We start from the raw sequence: 23,669 nt of genomic DNA, 5'->3' as shown, positions 1-23,669 counted from the left end.
TCATCATGCAAAGTATGTATCATACATCCACCCACTGTAACAAAGCCATGATCCATGACCTACATGTCCTGTAAATGTTGCACACTTATTTTCATCATATAGGATGTCACTTCCTGATATCATATGGTGACACACTGCTACCAGGCAGCATGATCCCCCCACACGAGCCTTCCCATTGCCTGACATCAACTGGGGGCATTTGTGACGCAGTAGAAGCACACAGCAGCTATTGTGTGTCCGACGCTGTAATGTCACAACCCCTTCACTTCAAACACTGACAGCCAGTAGTAGGATGCAGAGCGGAGGAAGCCCGGGTCAGAGGCCAACACTGCCACGTTAGCCACACAAATATATCTCAACCAAAGTCCAGCTTCCATTTCTAAACTACCGTAAGCATGTGTTTCTGCGGTACTTTGTGCGAATTAAAACTTTTTCGTATCAGGTCAAAGTAAAGGCCGATCAGATACATCTGTGAGGAGGCAACATGGCTAGGTAATGACAGCTAACCAAGACATCCAAGAGGTGTGTAATATATTTAACTTAGAGAGTGATGACAGCTTTTCTTCCAGGCAGAAGCATAGCAGATACACACAGAAGTACGCACAAATGTGGGCGCAGTGTGGGGCTATAGCACCTGTGCTCGGAGACAGCGTGTTAATTTGTGGAGTGTTTATTTTTAGAAGTGGCTGTGCAAAGCCAAGAAGGGCCTTTTTGACAACCAGCAGTTATATGTGGAGTGTGTACATACACACACCTACCTCTATGCATGCAAGGTGCACATGCATGTTGTCAAAGTTGCATATAAATAACAGCATGTAAAACTTCATTTAAAGCAAGTGTAGGACCTGTGCAAATCAGTTCTGCACAGGTAGTGAGCAGAGGGACAGGAGGTGCAACATGGCTAGCCCTGCTCTGAACACCAACATGTCAACAATGTGGTGCAAAAGCTGCTTAACCTTTCTCATGACAAGACAAGATATTAAAGTTTAAAAAAAAGAATTTTCACAAACCAAACTGGAAAACCAAAGAATATAATTTCAAGTCAAAACACAAACGCTGGCTTTCTCATTAAGTTATCCATCTTCCTGTGCTAATGGCTAAAATAACCTTGCTCTCTGTTCTCCTTTTCAGGAACACCATGTTCCCCTGAACTACAGTGTGTTTTTTTGTTGTTTTGTTCATGTGTTTGTGTGCATAGCCTCATGCATTTGTGCATGTGTTTGTGTGTAGGTGCAGGTACAGGTGAGAGGAGGGCATGCACATGAAGAGTAAGCCTGCATGTGTATTAGTGCTCTACGGTGTTTGCCAGTTTTCATGCAGACCCCCTGAAAACATGTAAACAGACCTCTGTTATGAATATGTCAAAATCACAATTTCCACCACTACCATGAGCTTAAGGATACCAAGATTACGGGATAAAACTCGCACTGGAAGTATGGGATTCAGCACTTCCTTTGTATGGATGTGCAAATATATATAACCTTTACAGGCAGCCCCATTGAGACATACACACTGGCAAACAGGCAGATCATTTTCATCTGTTACCACAACATATCTGTGACATAAATATATATCATTAGAGTATACAGGGGTTATATAGGCACACTGATTTTATTTCTATTTCTGAATGAAGCACGGTGCTACAAACACTTGGCACGATGATTTTGACGGTAGAATATAAAAAGATATCTTAACAGCATGCAGACAGACACACACACAAATGTACAATTACCTGTTTGAGAGTAAATAAAAGTTCACAAAGTAGTGTGTGCTCTGCTTATGCTGCTGACTACATGTCTGGATGATGGAGAGAGTCGATGGCCAGTGGGATGAGGGGATGAAAGAACAAAGAGAGAACAACAATCAAAAAGAAAAAGAAGAAACGATTGGTTAGAAAATGTAAAACTGAACAGACAGATAAAATGAACAGCTAAAAATAAAGCATATAAATTTGGCTGTTGTGAAAAAGCAGCAGAGGAAGCAGTGAAGTATTTAAGAAGGGGGAGCTGCAGGTGTGCAACACACACTTAAAGCAGAATTTCCATGGCGGAAGCAAGTGAAGCAACAGACCATGGTGAGGCTTAAGTATAAACACATGCGACAGGAAGATATTCTCAATAACTGATTTGAAAGTTGCTGTCCCCCCCCCCCAGCTCATTCTTGTACATCACGCTTTCAAATCTGTAAAGAGGTTTTTCTGGCACTGTATTTCCTATACCTGGTTTCCAGTCGTTTTAACACCTTAACCATTCAAGTAAGAGCGTCAAGGATGTAAAGGTTTTTATGAAAAGTGATGCACACGCAGGGAAATATCAAAACATATCATGGTTAGAGTTAAAAGGGATCTAATATACACACATACACACAACACTTTTAATATCTTAATGGGGACATCTAAGTGACATACTGCTTTCCCTAGCTGCTTACCCTAACGCTAACCTCAAAAATGCCTTGAAACTCGTGGGGACGGGCATTTTGTCGCCATAAGGGACTGTTGGTCCCCACAAGTATAGTAGCATTCCAATTTTTGGTCCTCACAAAGATATCTAAACATGGTATACACACACACACACACACACACATGCACAGAGTATATATCATGCAAAATAACCACTCAAACATAGTCAGTAGTCTTAAGACTGTAAATTTGAGGTGGATAGAAACAACATGGATAGAAACGTGGATAGAAACAACTCACCAACATAAAGTGCTAAGGTTGAGTGATTCTACTCAGTGACCAACTTTCAGAAGGTCATCTAAATGAATCACCATAACTCATCAACACTGTGCGTGAATCACAATGCCTGTCACATTCAACAGTCTATTTATAGTCGCTCAAGAGAGACCCTGAGCAGAGCGAATCTCAGTGATCACAGAGCAGAGAGTACTGTGAAAAGAGCACGGAAAGAACAACAGCAGGCTCTTTGCAGTATCTATTGTACAACACTGAGATATAGGAAGGACAATGAGCCAGCATCATCAATAAAAACCACAACGCATTACTTCCCCTTTCCTTCCATCAGTTTTCACAACTCCTAGTTCTGTCGGCGGTGAAGCAACTTCCTTGCCAGGCAAGCCATGGAAAAAACTAAAACTTTTTAAGCCATGACATTTTTTTTTTTTAGGAGTAAGGAACAGTTTACACCAAAAACTTTGCAACTGTTTGACACTGATATCCACTCTAATACACCAGTTGAACTCCTAGAAGGAAGTACAAAAAAAACTCTACAATAAAACAAATGCTGTCTAATCTAAAATCAGTTAAGCTATTTCATCTAACCAAACTGGTTAAACAGACACGACACCTGAATTATACACAAGCCATATAGAGATTATGTAAGTGAACACAGACTGTAGGTCACTATAGGGCAAATTATAATACTTTTATCCAGCATCTCTAAGAGCAGGTGTATTGCCTTCTAACTTATAAACTAGAGGATAACTGAAACGCAGAAAACCTCCTGAAAGTCTGGCCTCATTTTTTCTTTCTATCCTTGCAGTTCAGCTAAGATTAACTGCCGCACAATCACTACCATAATCGATCACAATGCAATCATTCTGTTGCTAAACAACGCTTCAAAGCCTCTCAATCATATTTTTTAATCTTTTGTTTCTTTTTTAAACATCACAGACAGTACATTAAAATTGGGTCATAACAGACCAGATCCAAGGCAGTTTCTGTTGTTGTAAGTGCTTCTGTTCTTCTCCCTCTTACTAAAATACTTTGCACAAATATGTTCAGACATGTTTCCATAGTAAGCATGAACAGAGCTCAGACTGACAGCTGTCAACAGCCAGGCACCGAGAAGCACATACAGCGATGGATATAGTTCAGTATAGTTAAAGTTCAGGTTCTTACCAGAAACTCTCCAACTACTCCAAAGACAGCATAGCGTATCCAGGTGAAATGAGCCCCTCCACGTGTTAGTAAACACACTGACAGAGACTGTGAGCCGTTTGCTTGCTCAGCCAACCAGAGCTTACATGTGCTGCTCCACTGATTGTGATGCCACCCCTTCCTCAACAGGACTGCTTGCAGTACAGTGTCAGTCACTATTAGTCACCTTCCGCCCCCTTTCTAACCACCAGCTCAGCTTCCTAGACGTCCTCCTCCTCCTGCTGCTGCTTCCCTCCTCTTCCCCTAAATTACCCTGAATGCAATCGTCTGGGCCAACAACAAGGAGATCCCTGTGTCTAGTTAACTCTTTTAGTTTCTTCTTTCTCTCTCTCTCTCCGTCTCTATTGGGCAGCTCCTTCTCAGTCCAGCCTCTCTTCTTAATTCAGTGCACAACATTTGCATACAGCAACACCTACACATATGCGTGCGCAATTTGAATGCAATTCCTTCTTTTATCTACCAGGTCACTGTGTTTTTATGACCTATGGGGCCATGAATCAGCACATTTACTTCTTTAATTTAACACCCACACACTATAACCACACCACACAAACAAAAAAGCACACAAAAACATTAACATTGATGATCTGCATTTCTTCAGTGTTGTTTCCGCAGCTTTCTTACTTTTTCTAATAAATTAAACATTTCACAGCCATACATTTCTAAAGCTGTGATCCCTGCATTATTCAGGTGTAATTTAAGTTTAGGGGAAAAAAGGCACTAGATACATCACACATAGCTAAAATGTGATCCAAATAAACATCTGAAACACACCTGACTAGTGGTAACTTTACAGGCATAAGATCTGACCAGCAAAAAACTGCCTCCAATGAGGGTTTACGTTTTCTGAAGTAGTGCAGCAGAGTATTGCAAACTTAAACTATATGGAATATCCATGTATTTCTGTCATTAATGAGATATTATGGATGAATGGCTCCTGAAGGCGGCTCTCTATAAGACAGTGAAGAACATAAAAATCTCACGTTTAATAAAATGCATATACACAAGTACGTTGTATCCATCAACAACCAGACAGACAAGAAAATAAGGAAACAGAATACTTATGCCAGAAAGTTTATTGTGTTTATTTGGATGTAGCTTTTTTAGTGGGACAAACGTTTCGTCACTCATCCGAGGGACTTCTTCAGTCAGCTGACTGCAGGTTTCCCCAATCTTAAAAACAGGATATTTGCATAATGACCAAAACTAGCATCACTGATTATCAATGGGCCGTGCTATCAGTTTCATGAACTTGCAGTCAGCTGACTGAAGAAGTCCTGTGAATGAGTGACGAAACGTTCCTCTTACTGAAAATGCTACATCCAGATGAACAGAATCAACTTTCTGGGATTTCCCTACCTGGATGCTTGAGCATGCATCAAGACTTATGGATATGATTTTTAACAGACATGAGTTCAAGCATCATCGCCTGAACTAATATTAGAAATAAATTCATAGCATGGCGTACTAAACAACAGTATCATGTACAGGTCTGGTAGATATCCCCCATTGATATTAACATAGATGTTCCCATAAACCTATTGTAAAGAGGCAGTACTCATCTGAAATCTCAATTGCAATTAATAACACTGTATCTAACCCAGTTATTTACATCCCTCCATGCAAACACTTCCAACCTCTCCACACCCTGTATGCCTCAATAAGGAAAAACAAGCCACTATGCTAGTTGTTCCTAAAACAACAGAGGAGGACACAGGCCAGCATGGTTCAGCAGCACCCAGCTGACAAGAATCCCTTGTTTGTACACAAAGCTTTAAACAGTAGGCCAGCTCCAGTTCTCATAGTGCCCACAGTGTATTTACTGGGTTATTTTCGTCCAGGGGCAGGACCCCTGAGGGTCCTCAGCTTATTGGCCAGAGAAACTGCGTTCCTGTCTAGGCTAACCAATGGTAACTCATTTCAGTAGGAGTAGGGGGGAAAAAAATCTCTGTCTAAGACAGCCTTGTACCCTTTTACAACGGCCTATCAAGGATGCACATACATTGACGCAAACATACATACACCAATCAAGGCCCTCTGCATTGTCGATACACAAGTTTCCCATTTTTTAGTGCCTCAGTCACCACAGTTGGGGCCAGATACCATCTACTCTATAAAGACCAGTACTGTGGCTCTGCTGAAAGTCTAAAACATGTGTTTTGATTTGTTTGAATCAAGACTGACCTGGCTATGCTCACTTATACATATACTGTGTGCTATTGATGTAGGATAAAACAGGGCTGTAAATATGCCTGGAAAGTCAGAGAAACTGGATGTAGCCTGTAACTGCACAAGTGTGCGCTTTTGTGTATGATGTATCAAGAAAATAATAAAATATAACTATTTTAGAATTTTAAAATGCATTCTTTTTGTTTTGTTTTTTTAAATCCATTTAAACTTTATTAAACCAGGAAGTCTGTTGTGATTAAAATCTCTTTTGAAAGGGAGAAGATGGCGCCACACCACTATACCAGCATGACACATGATATTTTTGGTAATCAAAGTGATGTTTGCAAGATTCTGCAGACCACAGCATCTGACTAAACCAATATTCACTTATGTAAGAGTTGCTTTATGTTAAAAAGACTAAATAACTGAAACTCTTTGAAAAAGAAAAGAAAACCAAAAACAGAACCCACAGCACTTCCCGACTACGCACATAACATCATTTGGCCCGAGGTGACCCCATGCTGTGTCTATGACTAATAGAAGTGCTGTTGTGGTTTAATGATACTTGTCACATGCTATAAATTATATGGGATATTATAACTCTAATTTAAAGAAATAAACACGTTTACAGTTTACAGGCAATGACGTCATGATATTCCAGTCACCGTGCATAAAGCAATTAGCTGTTTATTTTAAATGAATCCCATTTCTTGTTGGAGCATTAAAAATATACAGTAATAATAATGACAAAACAAAAGTAGTGGTCTCTATTTGTGAATTAAACAGTGGGTGGTGCAGTAACTAACCAACCAGCGACACTACATTTCTTTTTGCATGGGTGAACATCATCATATGCGGGGAAAATGGAATGGAAGGCAATCTAGAGATGAGATTAGGGATAAGGCGCGCGAGCACACACACACACACACACACGTGAACTTAATTTGACTTTGGCTATCACACACGCACCACCTTGAGTACAAAAAAAAATCAAATCGCATAATGCAATCTAGAAAACTCTTGAAAAACTTGTTAGTATTAGTGATGGAAAGTAACAGAACGTGCCTGTACATGTGCACAAGTGTGCGTTTCCGATCAGAATGCATTTCTTGTCCTCTGATCAAATATGAGACAGGTTTTGTTTAAACAGTATAGACAAAGGAATGTTATCTATACAAAGACACCCACACACAGCTTGATGCTGTATATAACTTTATCACAGAATAATCTAAAGATTTTTCCATAGACTATTACCAGCCCTAAGAAAGAAAGACAAAAACAACAACAACAAAAACGCAGCTATTAAATTACTAGGATTCAGTTATACAAGCTTGTTTCACTCAGGATTTTTCCCTGGTCATTCCCAAAACACTGAATACGCCAATGTTTACCAAATAACAGCGAGAAGCCAGCCACCTTCAGGTTATATAACATTCAGCATTATGCAAGGGGAAAGAAAACATCTAAGGAATCAAGTTAGAATCAATTGGTATTTGAGTATCTTTTTGTATTCAATTCATAACTAAAAGCTGCACAAGGTACAATTCAAAGAAAGTTCTTGAACTCAATCCATAAGGCTTATAAAATATACCAGATTTCATTTTGGCTCCTTGTGAATACCTGTACCGTTTCCAGCAGTCCTGCTATTTTTAAATCACTTCCTGGAAGTACCATGTTTGTCTGCAGTTTCATCATGAACCTCAAACTTTCATGAACAGCAAACATCAACCTCTGAGTCAGACGGACCCAGCTATCATTTGGCTAATCATCATGGGTAACTGGGACGTTGGCCCCTCTTTTTTGACACAGAGACCAAACAGTGGTCTTAAATGGGAGAGCGGAAGGCAGATCATGAAGTGAGTAGCGCCACCAGGTCCATGTCATTTTATTTAATTCACAAGTTGTCACTGTAAATTTGACCCTGAAGGTCAAATGTCTGCGAAAATGTGGCTCAAATTACCTGAACTTAGAGAGCAGGCTCAGATCATTTTGAGCTGCTTACAATCAGAACTACTCCGTTTGACTCCGTATTCTTCCTTAAAATGGCATTCAAGTTGAACAGTTTTTATCGGGCACTGCAAACGCATGCCTAGAAATGGTCGGAATGGGACTTCCAAGGAGCGATCCAAGCTTAGCAGGAGTGCTGGAACACTTACAGCACTTCACAATGAGCTGACCTTGAAGGGGATAGTGGGCAAATTTAAATCAGATATGCTGTTGAGGGAGTAAAATATTGTTGTTGTTGTTTTAAATCTTCAAGTACAAACATGAAAAGCAATGTGACCCCACTGTGGAGCTCAGTATGACCTTCCCCCACCCCACCCCCAAAAAGGTACAAGCTGAGGAGGATTGAACATTTCTGAGCCTAGATGAAAAAGTAAAGTCAACACAAGATGATAACAAGTTCCAGGGATTTGGGATATCAGCCATATCCGAAAGACAATTAGTCAAAGGCAGAAGATTATGCATCCAATATGGATAAATATGTCAGTCGCATCATGAGTCATCAGTGAGTCAATAAATACTCTCCCTGGACCTTTTTTATGCCTTAAAACTAGCCTGAAATCTAAGCTAAAAATATGCTGGTGAGATAATCTTGAGAAAGCAGATTTGTGTTTTCCAGTGGTTTCAAAGTACAGTCAATAGCAACAACACTTGGAATCACATTATGAAAACCTGTTTGAGGAGCCCACAGGGCATAACATTAAGGAAGCAGTCTGTGGACTACATGTGAAAGTTCCTAGTAAAGAACTGAACTGTTCAGCTGGAACTACTTTTCACAGCACTGAAGACGATTATAAATGGAAAGAGTTTGTGCACAACTTAAATAGAAGCAGATACAACACCTATCTTTTATCGTCAGTGCTTCACTGAACCTTGAAATCTATATTTTTTGTGTTAATTTCACAATGCACATCAACTGTTAGCTTCCTGAAAGAAGTGAAACTACCAAGGACACATTTCATATTCATTATACACACTTACTACACATACTTTACTTGACTAAGAAAAGCTTTTAACACAATAACTGATTCATTCCCGTTTGTGTGAACAACTTTGAAATGTCACACACATTGTGTGTTAAGTGTGCAGCAACATTATGTTTAATATTTCTGAAAAACATCTTAATAAGGAGACAAAAGGTAACTGTAATATTTTCTGTGGGCCATTGTACGAGATGATGTTTAAGAGAGACACATCTACCAACTACAACTGATCACTGCAGTTCACAATGATAAGAAAACTGTAGAAATACACACTGCAGCTGCCCAGTTGTGTATAACTCACAGATGCAGATGAGCAGCGATTCTTACAGAGAGAAACGAGACTGAGCAAGCCTGTCACTACTGTCTCTCAGTTAAAAAAAGAGGATGTGAAACTGTGGAATGAAGATAAGATGAGGAAGTGGAGTCACACATTTAGCACATGCCCTAAAACGCCCCACCCACACTTACCTCTGGGAGATCATGGGTCATGTTGTCATATAGCACATGCCACGCTGTCATTCCCGTGGTTTTCTAGAAAAACTCCGAGCTTCAGTGAAAACCTTATGCAGTAGTTTGTGTTATATTTCTGTCTGCCTTTTTTAAATTATTTCTAAGGAAAATCCAGCAAACCACCAGGATCGGTCCTGGTCTAAGGACAAGAGCTGAGAAAGCTGTGTAGGTCATGGGAGAACTGTCCATATGGCAAACGGATGAAGCTGTGTTTGCACACACCTGATGCTCTTTCACACTAGAGTACATCCATTGAACCAAGCCACTGTGCTTGTGTGTCTCAGTGTGCGAGTGCAAGGGTGTGTGTGTGTGTGTGTGTGTGTGTGTGTGTGTGCGTGCGTGCGTATACACCTTGCCTGCCTATGTTTACCTGAAGAAAATTAATCCCATCACCAACGGACTGCAGACACATACCCAATGAGGCTGAAAACATCTCTCCCTCTCTCTCACACACACACACACACACACACACACACACACACACACACACACACGATGCAATGCTTGTACTAATTTGTGCCTTTCTGTGCCAAGTTGAACACAAATCAGAGAACAGAAATACTAAAATGAAATCTTAATTAGAATACTTGATGTGGTCACATTTCCTGTGATGTTTCCATCTTTAACTCAACTTTGGGTTCATCTGCTGCTCTGTCTGAACAGGTGGCAGCTGTGCTATTGGAGAGAGTTAGAGTGCAGTCAGTCTATCAGGCGTCACTGCTGCTCTGCATACTGTGACCAGTGACCTCTGACCTTGCTGACAGTGACCTCACAGCTCTGTGCGTTTAATAACCCTGGCCCCTCTCGTATTGTGTGCACTACATAACCCTGCTGGTTTCACGATGAACATCAGTCCCATTCTTATCTGTGTGCCTACACTTGTTCACGCTTGTTCAAAAGGAGTCTAAACAGCTACACAGACACCTTGCACATGAATACATTTAATCTTATAAATTTAGTTTCAATATCAATTGACTCTATGTAGATATATCTCCAGCAATCTATCATTTATTTGAAAGTTTAACTAATAAGCAGTATAATCTCCGTTATGTAAACATGCCGAAAGGCACATGATAAAATGACAAGGCAATAATTCAATTAAAATGGTTTATTGGCATGCAGCAGCACTAGATTAGTTACAGCTAAGCAATCTGCCATTGCCGATGCCCAGTTTTTCCATCTTTTCTGATTGGCTACAGAGTCATGGTTACAGTCATGAGGGAGAAACACAAAGAGAGCCAGAAGTAAACCAGACGGAGGCAGAAGGAAAAAAGAAAGTTTCTAATCATGCATATTTCAAATTATACATTATTCCCATAGTCAGATCTAAATCCAGTCACATGCATACTTATCTGTAGGTGTCTGTGTGTTTCAGTAACATGTAGACAGACGTTCTCATGCCTCACAGCTCTCCCTGTCTTCTATATCAAAACCCATGTGCATATATTCACGTATCACAATGAACCCTGACCTCATTGATACCTCTGTGCAAAACTCATTTTACTGGAAGTGATTCAAGGCAAGCGCAAATAAAAGGAACACACTGCAGTTCCCCAAAACCCAAGCTTCACAGATCTGTTAGACGTGCAGAAAGGATGGAAGCTGGAAAGACAAATGAATTTAAGCAGTGACCCAAAAGATGATACAAACAGATTGCTGATATGTCCACTGCGACTTTGCTCTCTGGGGAACAGTATGTATGATTGCAGAGACCAAGGGTCAGAGAAGAGGGTCTTATGCCAAACGCTGACGGTGTAATATAGAGTCGCACACATGTTCTCAGGCAGGAAGGGGGGCGTTGAGCCACTGCACCCATGGTCTGGATCGGGGGGGGGGAAGGTGTTGGGTAAATAAATAAGGGGTTGCTGATGCTAAACATTATTCTGCTGATGTGAATCTGTTTTTTTTTAAATAAGTTGCTTCATCTAAATTTATTTCACCTTTGGTTGGGGAACGTCATATCTAAGTAAATTGTTGGTCAAACAGTTTAACCACAGTCCAGAAAAAGCAAGCTAAAACTTGCACTTCATGGTGAAACAACTGTTAAACCCAACCACGCATGTGCCATTAGAGTCAATTATTATCACTGCTTTACCAGACAGCAACTGTCATGCTAAACTCTACTTTCCACTTAACATACATACAGCACATGCGCACACACACATGGAAATAGGAATAGCGCTCTGTGCTGAGAGGAAAGGCTGCATAAATCAGGGGTGCCTTCATCATTTTCACGTTGGCACCTTACATAACTTTAAAGGTAAGCACTTGAACAAGCAGAGCAGTAATACAGTCTGTACAGTCACAGACTTATACATAGCAGCATACCCCAAGGCTGAGGTGTTGTTACTGATACCGGTCTGGCTGCAGCTTATAAATGGCAAGAGGGGCAGCTCCCAGCAGACTCGCAGAGGACAGTAAAAGGGAAAAAGTGGTGCAGCCCACTGTGAACCAGTGGTTCCAGGGTCTTCATCACAAAGGCAAATGTGTTTTTATATTTAAATCATGGTTAAAACTACACGTACAAAATATTTAATGCAGTAAATTCTGTAATGTGTCATGAAAGCCTCAAATCTTTCTACAAATATATTCAAGGCGGTAAAAATACATGAGTAGAACAAATGCCCTGTATAATTTCTAATGTTTGTAGCCTGTATGCACAATTCATTTTTGCATTTATTTGATGAAATTATGTCTTTTATTTCGCCAAAAGGGCTACATAATCAATTAGTTCAATCTAATCCATTCCCTTTTAAGTCGATAAATCGCCCAAGTTTGCGTTAAAAGAGAGAAACGCGCACTTTTCTTTTCACGGGGTTTCCAGAGGCAGCAGCGGTTCAGCAGAGGCTAACAGTTTCAGTAGCGCTGGTGAAATCTAACTTACCCGCTCTGAAGGTCAGACAGTACAAAGTAAAGAGTCAAGCTCAGGAGAAAAAAAAAGTGCGTGGCCACTTCTATATGTTCTGGCAGCAAGTCCGTCAGAAGCTATCACAAGCTGAGTTTTAAACCAAGGTTTAAAAGGTTTGACTTTCCCCGTATTTCCACACACCGACAGCGCGTGTGCAACCGATGACACTTAGCCAATTTGTTTTCGTTTTGACGGTCAAGTTGTCACAACTCAGAGCGTCCGCGGTCACCTGTGCCACCGCCAATGGCAAAGCGCACAACGGCCTTGTGGGAAATGTAGTTTTTACATCGCGTAAAGCAGAAGATGCGCTATTTTGAGGTAGTGACGTGATGCCTGTTGACTGCAAAGTTAGTTCCGAGTCCTTCAACAAAAGCACTCAAAGAACTAAACGAAAGGAAAAGGCTATTAGCTGTTATGACTGTTTCATCGTGCAGCCCGTTGACTGATCAAATGTCAGTCTTTGTTGCACGCTGCTCAAAATTAAACACTTTTGAATGACATCATAGCTTCAAGTCAGTTAAACTTCTGGGGTGTTGATCTGGTTAGTCAGGTAGGACAGGGGGTTGTTAATCAAGTTCAGCTGCTTTAGCGTTAATGAAATTCACAGGTGCACTAAAAAGGCAACTATGAGAACCCCCCACAACAGTAATGGTTTTTCCAGGTGGAGGTCACCGCCCCTCCCCCATCTTTTGCCGTTTCATTTAAACTAGTTTTGCATGTGGCTGGGGTCAGTGTCACTGCAGGTAGCATGAGGTGATGCAGTGTATCTAGAAAGTATTCAAAGCTATTCACTTGTTCCACATTTTGTCATGTTACAACCTTATTCAAAACACATTCAAATTAATTTTTCACCTCAAAATTCTCCACAAAATAACCCATAAGGGGAAAAAGTAGGCAAGTATTTACAGCCTTTGCTCAGTTCTTTATTGGAAGTGCAATTAATGCCTCAGGTCTTTTTGAGCATGATACTACAAGTGTAGCACACCTGTTTGGGGGCTCTTTTTCTTCTTTGCACTTTGAACTTCTTAAGCTCCATCAGGTTGGATGCAATTTGTTGCTGTACAGCAATTTTCACTTCTCTCCAGAGAAGTGCAATCAGGTTCAAGTCTGGGTTCTGGCTGGGCTGCTCAAAGACATTTACAGAGTTGTCTTGAAGGCACTCCTTTGTCATCATGGCTGTGTGCTTAGGGGTTTTGTTCTGCTGCAAGATGAACGGTCACCCCAGGCCAAAGGTCCTGAGCGCTCTGGAGTAGGATATCATCAGTGATGTCCGTTTACGTCGCTGCATTCATCTTTCCCTTGACCCTGAATAGCCTCCCATTTCCTTCTGCCAAAAAGATCCCCAGCACGATGTTGCCACCACCATGAGTCATTGTAAGGATGGTATTGGCCAAGTGATGGGTGGTACATGGTTTCCTCCAGACATGACACTTGGCATTTAAACCAGAGACTTCAATCTTGATTAAGAAAAAGAGGTCTTCAATATTTTAAAGCCTTTGTTTCATCAGTCCTTTTGGTAAACTCCAGGTGTGCTGTCATATGCCTTTTACTGAGGGTTATCTTCCATCTGACTGCTCTATTATACAGGCCTGATTGGTGGAATGCTGCAGAAATGGTTGTCCTTCAAAAAGGGTCTCCTCTCTCCTCAAAGCAATGCCAGAGCTCTGACAGAGTGAACCTCCCTGACTAAGGTTCTTGTACACAGATCACTTAAATTGGCCAGGCTGCCAACTCCAGGAAGAGTCCTACTGGTTCCAAATTTCATCCATTTACAGATGATGAAGGCCACTGTGCTCACTGGGACCTTCAATGCTGTAAAAACACTTCTGTATTGCAGCCCAGATCTGTGCCTCGTTACATCTCCCTGGACTTCATGGCTTGGTTTGTACTGTGACATGATTGGTCAGCTATGGGACCTTATATAAACAGGTACGTGCCTTTCCAAATCATGTCCAATCAACTGAATTTACCACAGGTGGACTCCAATCAAGTTGTATAAAGGTGTGACAGACGATTAGTGAAAACAGGACGCAGCTGAGCTCAGTTGTACCTGTGTGTCATGGCAAAGGCTGTGAATACCTATGTGGATGTTATTTATTTTTAATACATTTGCAAGAAGTTTTTTTTTTTCTTCACTTGGTCATTATGGGGTATTGTGTGTAGAATTTTGAGGTGAAACTAATTTAATCCATTTTGGAATAAGGCTGTAACATGACAAAATGTGGAATAAGTGAAGCCCCATGAATACTTTTTGATACATTAGAACTCAACATGACCAGTTTAGCGGTGGGTCAGTGATGGTCTGAGGCGGCGTATCAATAGAAGGACCCACAGACCTCTACAGGCTAGGCAACATTATCCTGACTGCCATTAAGTATCACGATGCAGGAAGTTCCTGGAGGATTAAAGAATTAATACCATCGACTGTCCCCCACACTCACCTGACCCAAATCCAATAAAACAAAGTGAACTGCATGCTGCATCATTTATTCACTTTGATTTTCAGGGAGACTTTGAATTCAGCCCTCTGTAGGTTGATCATTTTAATCTCGATGTGGCATCTTTTTGTTCCCGATGCATTTCCAGATATCACAAATATCAGTAAAAAGATCCGCATTTTTCCCCCCACTGAGATCTGACATTTGTTTTGTTTTTTGAGCAGTATATTTACTTTGAATGGATCCCAGTGTCATATTTCTCAATACAGAACAAACTCAAAAAAGAAGCAGCATGAGAAAACCTTCACACATATGAGATGTGAAGGAGGATTATCCGGTGCACGTTGGAGCCGAAAATTCTCATCTCAGTTATGTGGATCATCTGTGACTGGTTTTATACTGGTAAAATGGTCCCTTATAAAGTCTTTGGTTATACCTACTATGAGCATAAGAGGGAAATAAAAACAATACATTGTTCAACATTTCAAAGGCAACCCAGAGAACTCTGATAGGGCAGTTTCAGTTTTTATTTCACTACAGTGATTTATCAATGAAACTTTCATTTGTTAAAACTAGTCCCCGACTCGAAAGCAATCAGCAGCTGCCAACCAGAAAAACTAGCCGTCCTCTGCTACTGGGTAATGCCACCAAAAAGACATTATGGCAACTGCATATGGTTAAATCTAATGACTTCTTACCCCACAACAGATGTGCAAATAAGTTCAGGTTAAACAGACTTTTTAATTTGTCACAGCAGGAAAGCACAGGTTGATGAATGATTATGTTCCACCTGGGGGAGGTCTTACTCTTTTGCATGCTGTAATAGCTTACTGAGAAACATAGCAAAATTACATCATCAATAACTCCACCTGTGCTTTCACAAACTGTTCCCAAAGTCAAACTGTCTGCTGTGGGTGGAAAAAAAAGGTCTACTGTGACTCTGTCAAACACATGTATGGATAAATCAGTATCAGCGGTAGCTCCCCCCACCATCATCATGTGACTGGTAAAACTGTACACACATTCATCACACATGAAGACAGTGAACACGTTCAAAGTTGAGAGTAAAGAAACACTGCAAGGGTGGCAGTACAGAACACAGCTCACAGAGTCAGCAAGGCAATCAAGATCTTATTAACCAAGAAAAAGCGAAAACAAAACACTGCCTGCATCAGCAGATGATGTCTGAGGTAAATCATCTCTTTGGCCCCTTCAGTGCAGAGCTGATTCAATCTTTTTCACATAATACTAAGTGAGGATGCTTCAAATTAAAATCAATCCAAAGGTTGTTGCAGTAACATGCCAAAGTATTTTAAGAATTTTCAAGCGTCTATAAAATCAAATATCTAACAAAGTACAATTTTCCCACCCTTTTAATCCCTTTATGATCTTTCTGATTTTTTTATCCAGAGTAGAAAATGTGTTATACATGTATATTCAACATGCAGCAATGTAATCTGTGAAAAATCGCAACAATTATACGACAGGGTCCCCTCTCCCATGTGTCTATGACCAGACCGTCTCACTTCAATTCAGTGTTGGTTTTTACTAAACATCTAACAATCACAATCAAAATGTGTATTTGCAAAAAACCTTCACTGAACATGATATACAGATCATCAAGTATCGTCTTTTATGAGTGTAGCGAGATAATAATGAGGTTCCTGATGCAATGGCCTGCTGTAGTAGGGGCTGAGAAGAGAGACTCATGAGTAGATTAAGGAGGGGTACTGTGGATGCCACCAGTCCATGAGCTTCACACTGTGTACAGGATCCAACACCACCTGGGTCCCACCTAGATCCGCTCTTTTCTTCCCCCGTTGGAGTGGCGAGTCCTGGAACACAAGCCGAACGCGGTGGTGGCGCATGTCTGTGCTTACATTTATTGTGAACTAGGAGGCAAAACAAGGAGAGAAGTCCATGAGTTTCTAGTCTGTAGCTCAGAAGAAGAATGAACCCTTTGTCAGGTGAGGAAACATATACAGTCACTTTATTTAACAGAAGATTTTTGGAAAAAGAAAAGTAAAAATGCCTTATATTATCAACAACACATAGGGTTAAAATTTTGTATTTCCAAGTATGTCAATGAATGACGTTAAGACTAAAGCTGGTGTTTAGTAAAACTCAACAGAACAGTACATAAGAGCTCTCTGAAGCCTTCCTGTGTGATTGATCAAAAGTTGCAGATGCAGTTTCACTGACACTGAACTGCATTTTGATCACATTTCCTTTTTTAACTTCAACTTATTTCAAGCCATTTAACACTTTAACACAGCCATTTAAAAATAATTAACTGGTAAAGCATACTAATGAGTCACATCAGCTGAATTAATAGTTGTGATCTTCATCCAGATCTTTGTTCTTTAATCTTAATGCTATTTAATGTCAATTGTCTAAAATAATATACTAGGGAGGAGTATTAAATTTATTTTAAGCATCAATCAATTCAAACAAGAGTTACCACAACAACCTACTGATTGTTTGTGTATGCCATGAGACAGCTGCTTTCACTGAGTAAAAAGAGTAAAACTCTTTTTATATACATTTAAAAACTTTATAGGCAGCACTTGACACCGCTACCTTGTAAAGATCAGCTGCAGAATAACACACGCCAGTACTCAAAGGAACATTAAAGCAGGCAAAAAAAACCCAAAACAACGTGAGCTACTTGCCAGGCTCAGCGTCATGCCCATGACTACTGGGGTGAAGATGAAGTTGAGGGTGGTGACCTGAAGCACATAGCAGTCAGAGTCCGGATTCATGTGAACATCTTCGTACTGTCTAGGCATACGCAAGGACTTGGCACAACCATTCCTACTGTTTCCCTGCTGAGACAAAGACACCAGAGAGAGACATTTAAAACAGAAAACATGAAAGCAGAACTCACAATAAGCCAGAGTCAACAGAGTGTTTGTCAGAAATGTTGCTAGCGATGAATGAGTCAGTCTACATTAAGCAGTGAACCTAAATGGATGGAGAAACAGCTTTTTCAAGCACTTTCCTTTTATCTGAGGCTAATAAGATACATCATCAAACTCAACCGCTGTATCTTAGTCTCTACATACCTACATATGTGGGGATATAAGAGGATGGTTATGATTTATTTTCAATTATTAAAATATTAGTTTAATCACACAGAAAAGTTTCTGTATTGTCTACGTCTCTTAAAATTACTTCTTCCAGTGCTTCACAGAATGTAATGCACCTCTACAGCCAGATGGTGGCAATAATGCACCTAGAAGTCGTTTGCCAACCAGCATTAAACTACAAAAATAGAACTACGGGTTTCCAGCATAGAGAAGAAAATTGTGTGGAGCAATGCACAAACAGGAGAAATAAGCGAAGCTGACGACTACTACAGCTGAGAAAAGGTTCAGAAAACTAAACCAAAATGAGCTCCAGTGCAAACTCTGCCATGACACTGGTGCACCACAAGTACGCCTTGTCATTTGTGAGTAGAGGTGGGTGGGTGATCTTTGAGGATGAGTCGAATAGCTCCCAGAGAATACATTATAGTATTAGAAATGCCCACCCCAAATAAAATGATGGCAAATGATGTTACCTGCTTTAAAAATTTAAAGTTGAACTCCCACAATGTTTCAGACCGAGTCCCCGACACCTTTTTGACCCAGAAAAGTAAACACTGTAAAAGGAAAAAGGCAGACATTTACACAATGAAATTCTAGCTGGGAGTTCTCCTCTTTCCAGATGTTCGTAGTTATTTCTTGGAAAGGAAGTTAAGCAAACTGAGAAATATGCATTTTTCATGTGAAAAAACTGAGATCAGAGTTTTCAGTAAAGCCACACTGAAAGTCCTTCACATAAAAGAAAGTTTGGTCTAGTACAGGGGTGGGCAATCTCAGTCCACGAGGGCCGGTGTCCCTGCAGGTTTTAGATGTGTCCTCGAACCAACACAGCTGATTTAAATGGCTAAATTAGCTCCTCAACATGTCCTGAAGTTCTCTGGTAACAAACTAATCATGTGATTCAGGTGTGTTGACCCAAGGTGAGATCTAAAACCTGCAGGGACACCGGCCCTCGTGGACTGAGATTGCCCACCCCTGGTCTAGTACTAACTTGCATCCTCAAGTCTAAAATCATATCAATGTTGATAATAGTCGTGAAAACACAGAATTTTTTTTCTATCCAACTACAAAGCAGAGATCACACACAAGTATCAGTCATACGCAAATAGATCCATCTGTTTGCATATGACTGCAGGTATATCAAACAGCTCCACCTCAACTATAATAAAAAGGTCTTTGAGGAGCTTTACCTTGGAGTTGAGTAAGGTAGTGGGTGTGGATTCTGGCAGTGGAGGAATCTTTGACACGCGCAAGGTGAACGGCTCATATAAATGGAAAAGGGAGCGAATCACACAAGCCCGTAAGAAACGCATCTTCTCAACAGAGACAGGCTGGAGGCGAAATGGCAGCTCAACATCAATCCTGTAGTGTCTTTAAAAAGAGAGAGCAGAAAAGGAGGAATGATGTGAAGTGATGTTAACTAGGACTAATCACACTGTTTTCACTGCATTCACCGCTTCTATCACAACATTAATGATGTGCTACTCTGTTTTATTTCCCCCTATGCTGGCAATATATACAAATCTCAGAGGTGGGAGCATGAAAACTATACATTTTCCTTGTACTCCACATGAACTACTGCTGTAAGTGAATCACATAGCACCGTTCAAATGCATGAATCCAGTAAGCAGCAGATCATAAACGTATACTGTGCCTTCAACAGTGGAAATCACAAACACTCGACTACTCTGTGTCAATATTTTTATCAGTGCCAGTACGCAAGTAATCACAAAACCACCTCACCTCCTGTAGAGCCTGGTCCAAAAAGCTGCAGTGCAAGTGACCGTCCAGGCATTCCTACAGATTAGAGCAAATCTGCACACATCCTCAGGCCGAATATAGGAGGAGAGCACCAACCAAATGTCCACCGGATAATCTACACCATCACTGCTCTCACTGTTTTCTGTGAAGAAAACAAACAAACAAAACACAATCAGTACCAAGTTAAATGTACTAGCTTCGAAATGTATATTGCACAATGGTCCACAAATTTTTGTGATTTATATACTTAATGTGGCCGTTAGCATTGAAGTAAAAAAGGTGCACATCTTACTTAGCTGTGTTGTGTATATAAAATCAATTATAGGTGGAACAGATGTTTTGTGAGTTGCTATCAGACCAGTGGGGTGAGGAAAGTGCACACCTCTCTCCCTGTTGGTGTCACAGAATATTAGTGTGCAGGAATAAATGTATTGCTTTGTAGTGTTTTAAGTATATTTTTTTTTTTTGCAAGTTTTTTCATATCTAGTTTTCTATATTCTAAACCTGGGCCCCTTTGAGAGTGGAAGCAGCTGCTGGTCAGTGAGGATAGATTGACCAGGTATTTTAATACTAATCCTGTAGTGCTATGCTTTGAAATGTCTCTCTAATGAAGTTTTAATATTGAGAATTAGTTTCTAGGCAGATTACCAGTGATCCATTGCTGCAGGACTAGTTATCTTTTTTTAATGTCTGTTTGGCTGCATTTGCTTGCCTCCCCATTACAATAGAAGTTGACTTCACTCAGGTCACTCCCCAGTCAGCCAGACTGCACAGGCTTTTGTATGAATGCGTACGTTTGTCATGGGCTGCAATGAAACTAATCAGGTATGGAATTCAGAGAGTGTTTGTTCAATTAGTGTGCTTTTGATTGATTGCAGTGTTTTCTGAAGTGGAGCAAAACTGTTCCCGACCTGCTGTTGAGACTGCTTGTTGTATTAACAGTAATGGTAAATGGACTGGTATATAGTCCTTTTCTACTCAATCTAAGCACTTAAAGCGCTTCACACTACAAACCTCATTTACACACATTCATGTGTACAGGTGCTTTTGTCTGTGTGTCCTTACCCTAATGTTCACACCCCATCAAACTCCAGTGGATCCACCAGAGTAAGTCAGGATTCAGCATCTTGCTAAGAATCCGTCTATAAGCTTTAGAGGTGGGAGGGATCAAACCACTGACCTTCCAGTTGCTAGACGAATGAGCAACAGCTTACCCCAAAATGAGTTGACTGTTGTGAGACTTGGGTTGTTTTTTTTTACCTTTATTGAATGGATATTTCACTCTTTCTTAATACTAGTACACTGTCATGGTGTAACATTAATGCTAAAGTGAAATGATACCCTTTCTCCTCTTGTTCTTCTTTTTGCGGGACACTTTAGTTTCGTTTTCTCCATCTTCTTCAGGGTCCTGCTCGTCGCTACTGCCCAAAGCGTCTGCTTTGACGCTTACTGCGGAGGAGAGGACTTCCTCTACAGCACCCTGCGATGCTTCCAGGCCGCAGAGTAATTTCACTGAAACAGAAGATTATAAGTAAAGCACCAGGACAGGAATCAACCACAGTATAACTTCAGTCATCAAAGCTTTACCTTCTTTTTCAATCGCATTTACAACAGCCTTTTTCACCCTTCCCGACTTCACAACGGCTGGGTCGGCATCAGCATAATCAGCTACAGTGACTAAGGAAAACAACAGCAGATCATTAGCTGAACTTTTCACAGTGTCACAGTTTTGAAGCTTACCAGCGCACCCTGCTGACCTGTCACGTGATTTCAAATGAACTTGCCGTCTTAAAAGAATAACACAAACACTGCAAATCGCATTGGTCACCTGTAAAACCGCAGAATGCCTTTTGGCTTTATGAAGTTGGGGGAACATGACAGAAACTTCAGCAGAATGTGAGAAGGGAGCAGAAGGCGGGCTAGCTTTCTGGCTAATCATATCCTACCTGATTCCGAACAAACGTCCCCGGCCTTAAATTTCAGCCGTTTTCGGTTCCCTTTCTTGGGCATGACGATACCAAAGATCTGTGGACGCTTAACGTGGCTGTGAGTCCTGCCATGTCTCTATGGCAAGCTGAGGTAAAGAGAAAGAAAGAAAAATCACAGAGAAATTGGAAAGTGTTCCGCCAGGATCTTCAGCCATCATGGACTGACGTGATGTTGCAAATAACGCGAGAGTACCGTTTTCGCTCTTTTCCGTACACTACTGCCATCATTAGGCGATTGTTAAGATTTCAGTCATCTATCGGGACCACAGCTTGTATGCCACTTAAAACCTGTTAATTTTTTTTTATTATTATAAAATAGCTTTAAGGTGAATTATATATGTTTTTACTTTTTGAGGATGACTGCATGTAAATATGGATGCCAGACGGATTACTCACGTTTTTGATTGCTTGATTCTCCAGCGAGTGCTGCCTGGCTGAAGTGTTATCACACTGATGTCATAAAAGAAGAGGTATTGTGTCACTCTGCCGCTAATGTACCATTAAAGCTGCCAAGACATCACTGAGCCACGCAGACTTACCATTAGATGGAGAGGGAAAAGAATTCATTATGAATTCTGTACTGTATTTAGTGATTTTGTAATAGTGTCAAAAAACCTGAGCATACCAAAACTTTCCCAGGCAGCACTGTTGTTAAACTGTGACAATATTTTTTTTTTTCCACAGAAAGTCCTCCTGCATTTTAGAGATCAAAAGGCAGAGGTTGTCCTCAAATATCTGGGCATTGCAAATTACCCTTTAACAACTAAGTAACATCAAAGCATCTCTCTCATCTCCTCAGACGTTAGACTCAGAGTCAGAGGAGATAAGAATAAAATAATATACTTCTTCGCTGCAGTCAGAGCTGTTATCAACCCCTTAGAGGTCTCAGATCCATAGCTGCACAGTGCTGTCGAACACATTACGACCTCTCTTCATTTCAAAAGATATTTCTTTTTTGCAACACAGCATCTTTATTTAACAAGAAAGCAACTGGGATAACAACAGCAATAATAAAATAAATTCTAAAGTGCACCCTGATTACCAGATTGTCATCTGCACACAAAGAACATGCAAATCTCACACAGAAAAGCCTAGACAACCAAGAATGTCACATTGAGAACCTTCTTGCTTTAAAGCAACAGTGCCAACCACTTGCTTCATGATTAAGATTGGGAAAATCTCACTTATCTGTACAGTGATATTGCTCAAAACTTGAACTAAACTTAAAATAATAATATTGTTTACAATTAAATTGTGTGGAGCAATGCACAAACAGGAGAAATAAGCGAAGCTGATGACTACTACAGCTGAGAAAAGGTTCAGAAAACTAAACCAAAATGAGCTCCAGTGCAAACTCTGCCATGACACTGGTGCACCACAAGTATGCCTTGTCATTTGGGAGTTGAGTGGGATGGGTGATCTTTGAGCGTGAGTTAAATAGTTCCCAGTAAATACACAATAGTATTTGAAATGACCACCCCAAATAACATGTTTGTAGATAGTGAGAAATGTAAGGAAAAAAATTAACTAACTGATTAATAAATTCTTCTTTTCTTCCTCTTCTTCTTCTTCTTCTTCTTTGTCTTCTTATTATTATTACTATTATTATTATTAACAGTAATATTAATAATAACAACAATAATGATTATAATTATAACCTACCATTCAAAAAACAATTTAGAACTAAAACAAAGACTGTATAAATACAACAAAAACATTATCTTTAAAATACTTTTAACATACATAATAAAAAAAATAAAAAGTAACTTCTGGCCATTGAAGCAAGATCGATCAACTGCAGACCAGACAACAAACGACAGAGGCTCCAGACAAATGCAATCAAACGATGAGTTTATTAACACAGGAGAGGAACCATCAGCATATGTCTTCCTCTGACAAAAATACATTGAACGCTGGTTTTATA

The 23,669-nt window shown here is 40.3% G+C and overlaps 2 protein-coding genes across 8 annotated transcripts in view; both read right to left on the bottom strand.

The window, feature by feature from the left end:
* tfeb (transcription factor EB) overlaps nucleotides 1–14,385 on the bottom strand; it is a 30,297-nt gene extending 15,912 nt beyond the window's left edge. Inside the window, exons 1-2 of one of the 5 annotated variants that reach the window (XM_039612458.1) lie at nucleotides 12,449–14,385; nucleotides 1,733–1,797 (exon numbers count right to left, since the gene is read on the bottom strand). The gene's annotated coding sequence lies outside the window, so the exon portion shown is untranslated. Of the gene's footprint in view, nucleotides 1–1,732; nucleotides 1,798–3,859; nucleotides 4,414–12,448 lie in introns of those variants that run through there. The other 4 variants (XM_039612457.1, XM_039612456.1, XM_031747656.2 and 1 more) reach the window with 4 other exon arrangements.
* A 1,029-nt stretch (nucleotides 14,386–15,414) lies between these two features.
* Nucleotides 15,415–21,936, bottom strand: tmem183a (transmembrane protein 183A). 3 transcript variants are annotated; one of them, XM_031747661.2, is made up of 8 exons: nucleotides 21,704–21,935; nucleotides 21,345–21,434; nucleotides 21,099–21,269; nucleotides 19,740–19,899; nucleotides 19,187–19,367; nucleotides 18,473–18,553; nucleotides 17,583–17,738; nucleotides 15,415–16,802 (listed from the first exon to the last, which is right to left on the bottom strand). In XM_031747661.2, exons 1-8 carry the CDS (start codon nucleotides 21,765–21,767, stop codon nucleotides 16,617–16,619), a joined length of 1,089 nt encoding a protein of 362 aa, XP_031603521.1. In that variant the 5' UTR covers nucleotides 21,768–21,935; the 3' UTR covers nucleotides 15,415–16,616. The 3 variants fall into 3 exon arrangements, with proteins under 3 accessions (XP_031603521.1, XP_031603522.1, XP_039468401.1); XM_031747662.2 differs by having other exon boundaries at nucleotides 17,583–17,735; nucleotides 21,704–21,934; XM_039612467.1 differs by lacking the exon at nucleotides 18,473–18,553 and having other exon boundaries at nucleotides 21,704–21,936.
* Nucleotides 21,937–23,669: the final 1,733 nt, after the last annotated feature.

Source organism: Oreochromis aureus, linkage group 5, assembly GCF_013358895.1.
Source record: "Oreochromis aureus strain Israel breed Guangdong linkage group 5, ZZ_aureus, whole genome shotgun sequence".
In the NCBI taxonomy this organism is placed as follows: Eukaryota; Metazoa; Chordata; class Actinopteri; order Cichliformes; family Cichlidae; genus Oreochromis; species Oreochromis aureus.
This window is presented reverse-complemented; position numbering and strand designations above follow the sequence as displayed.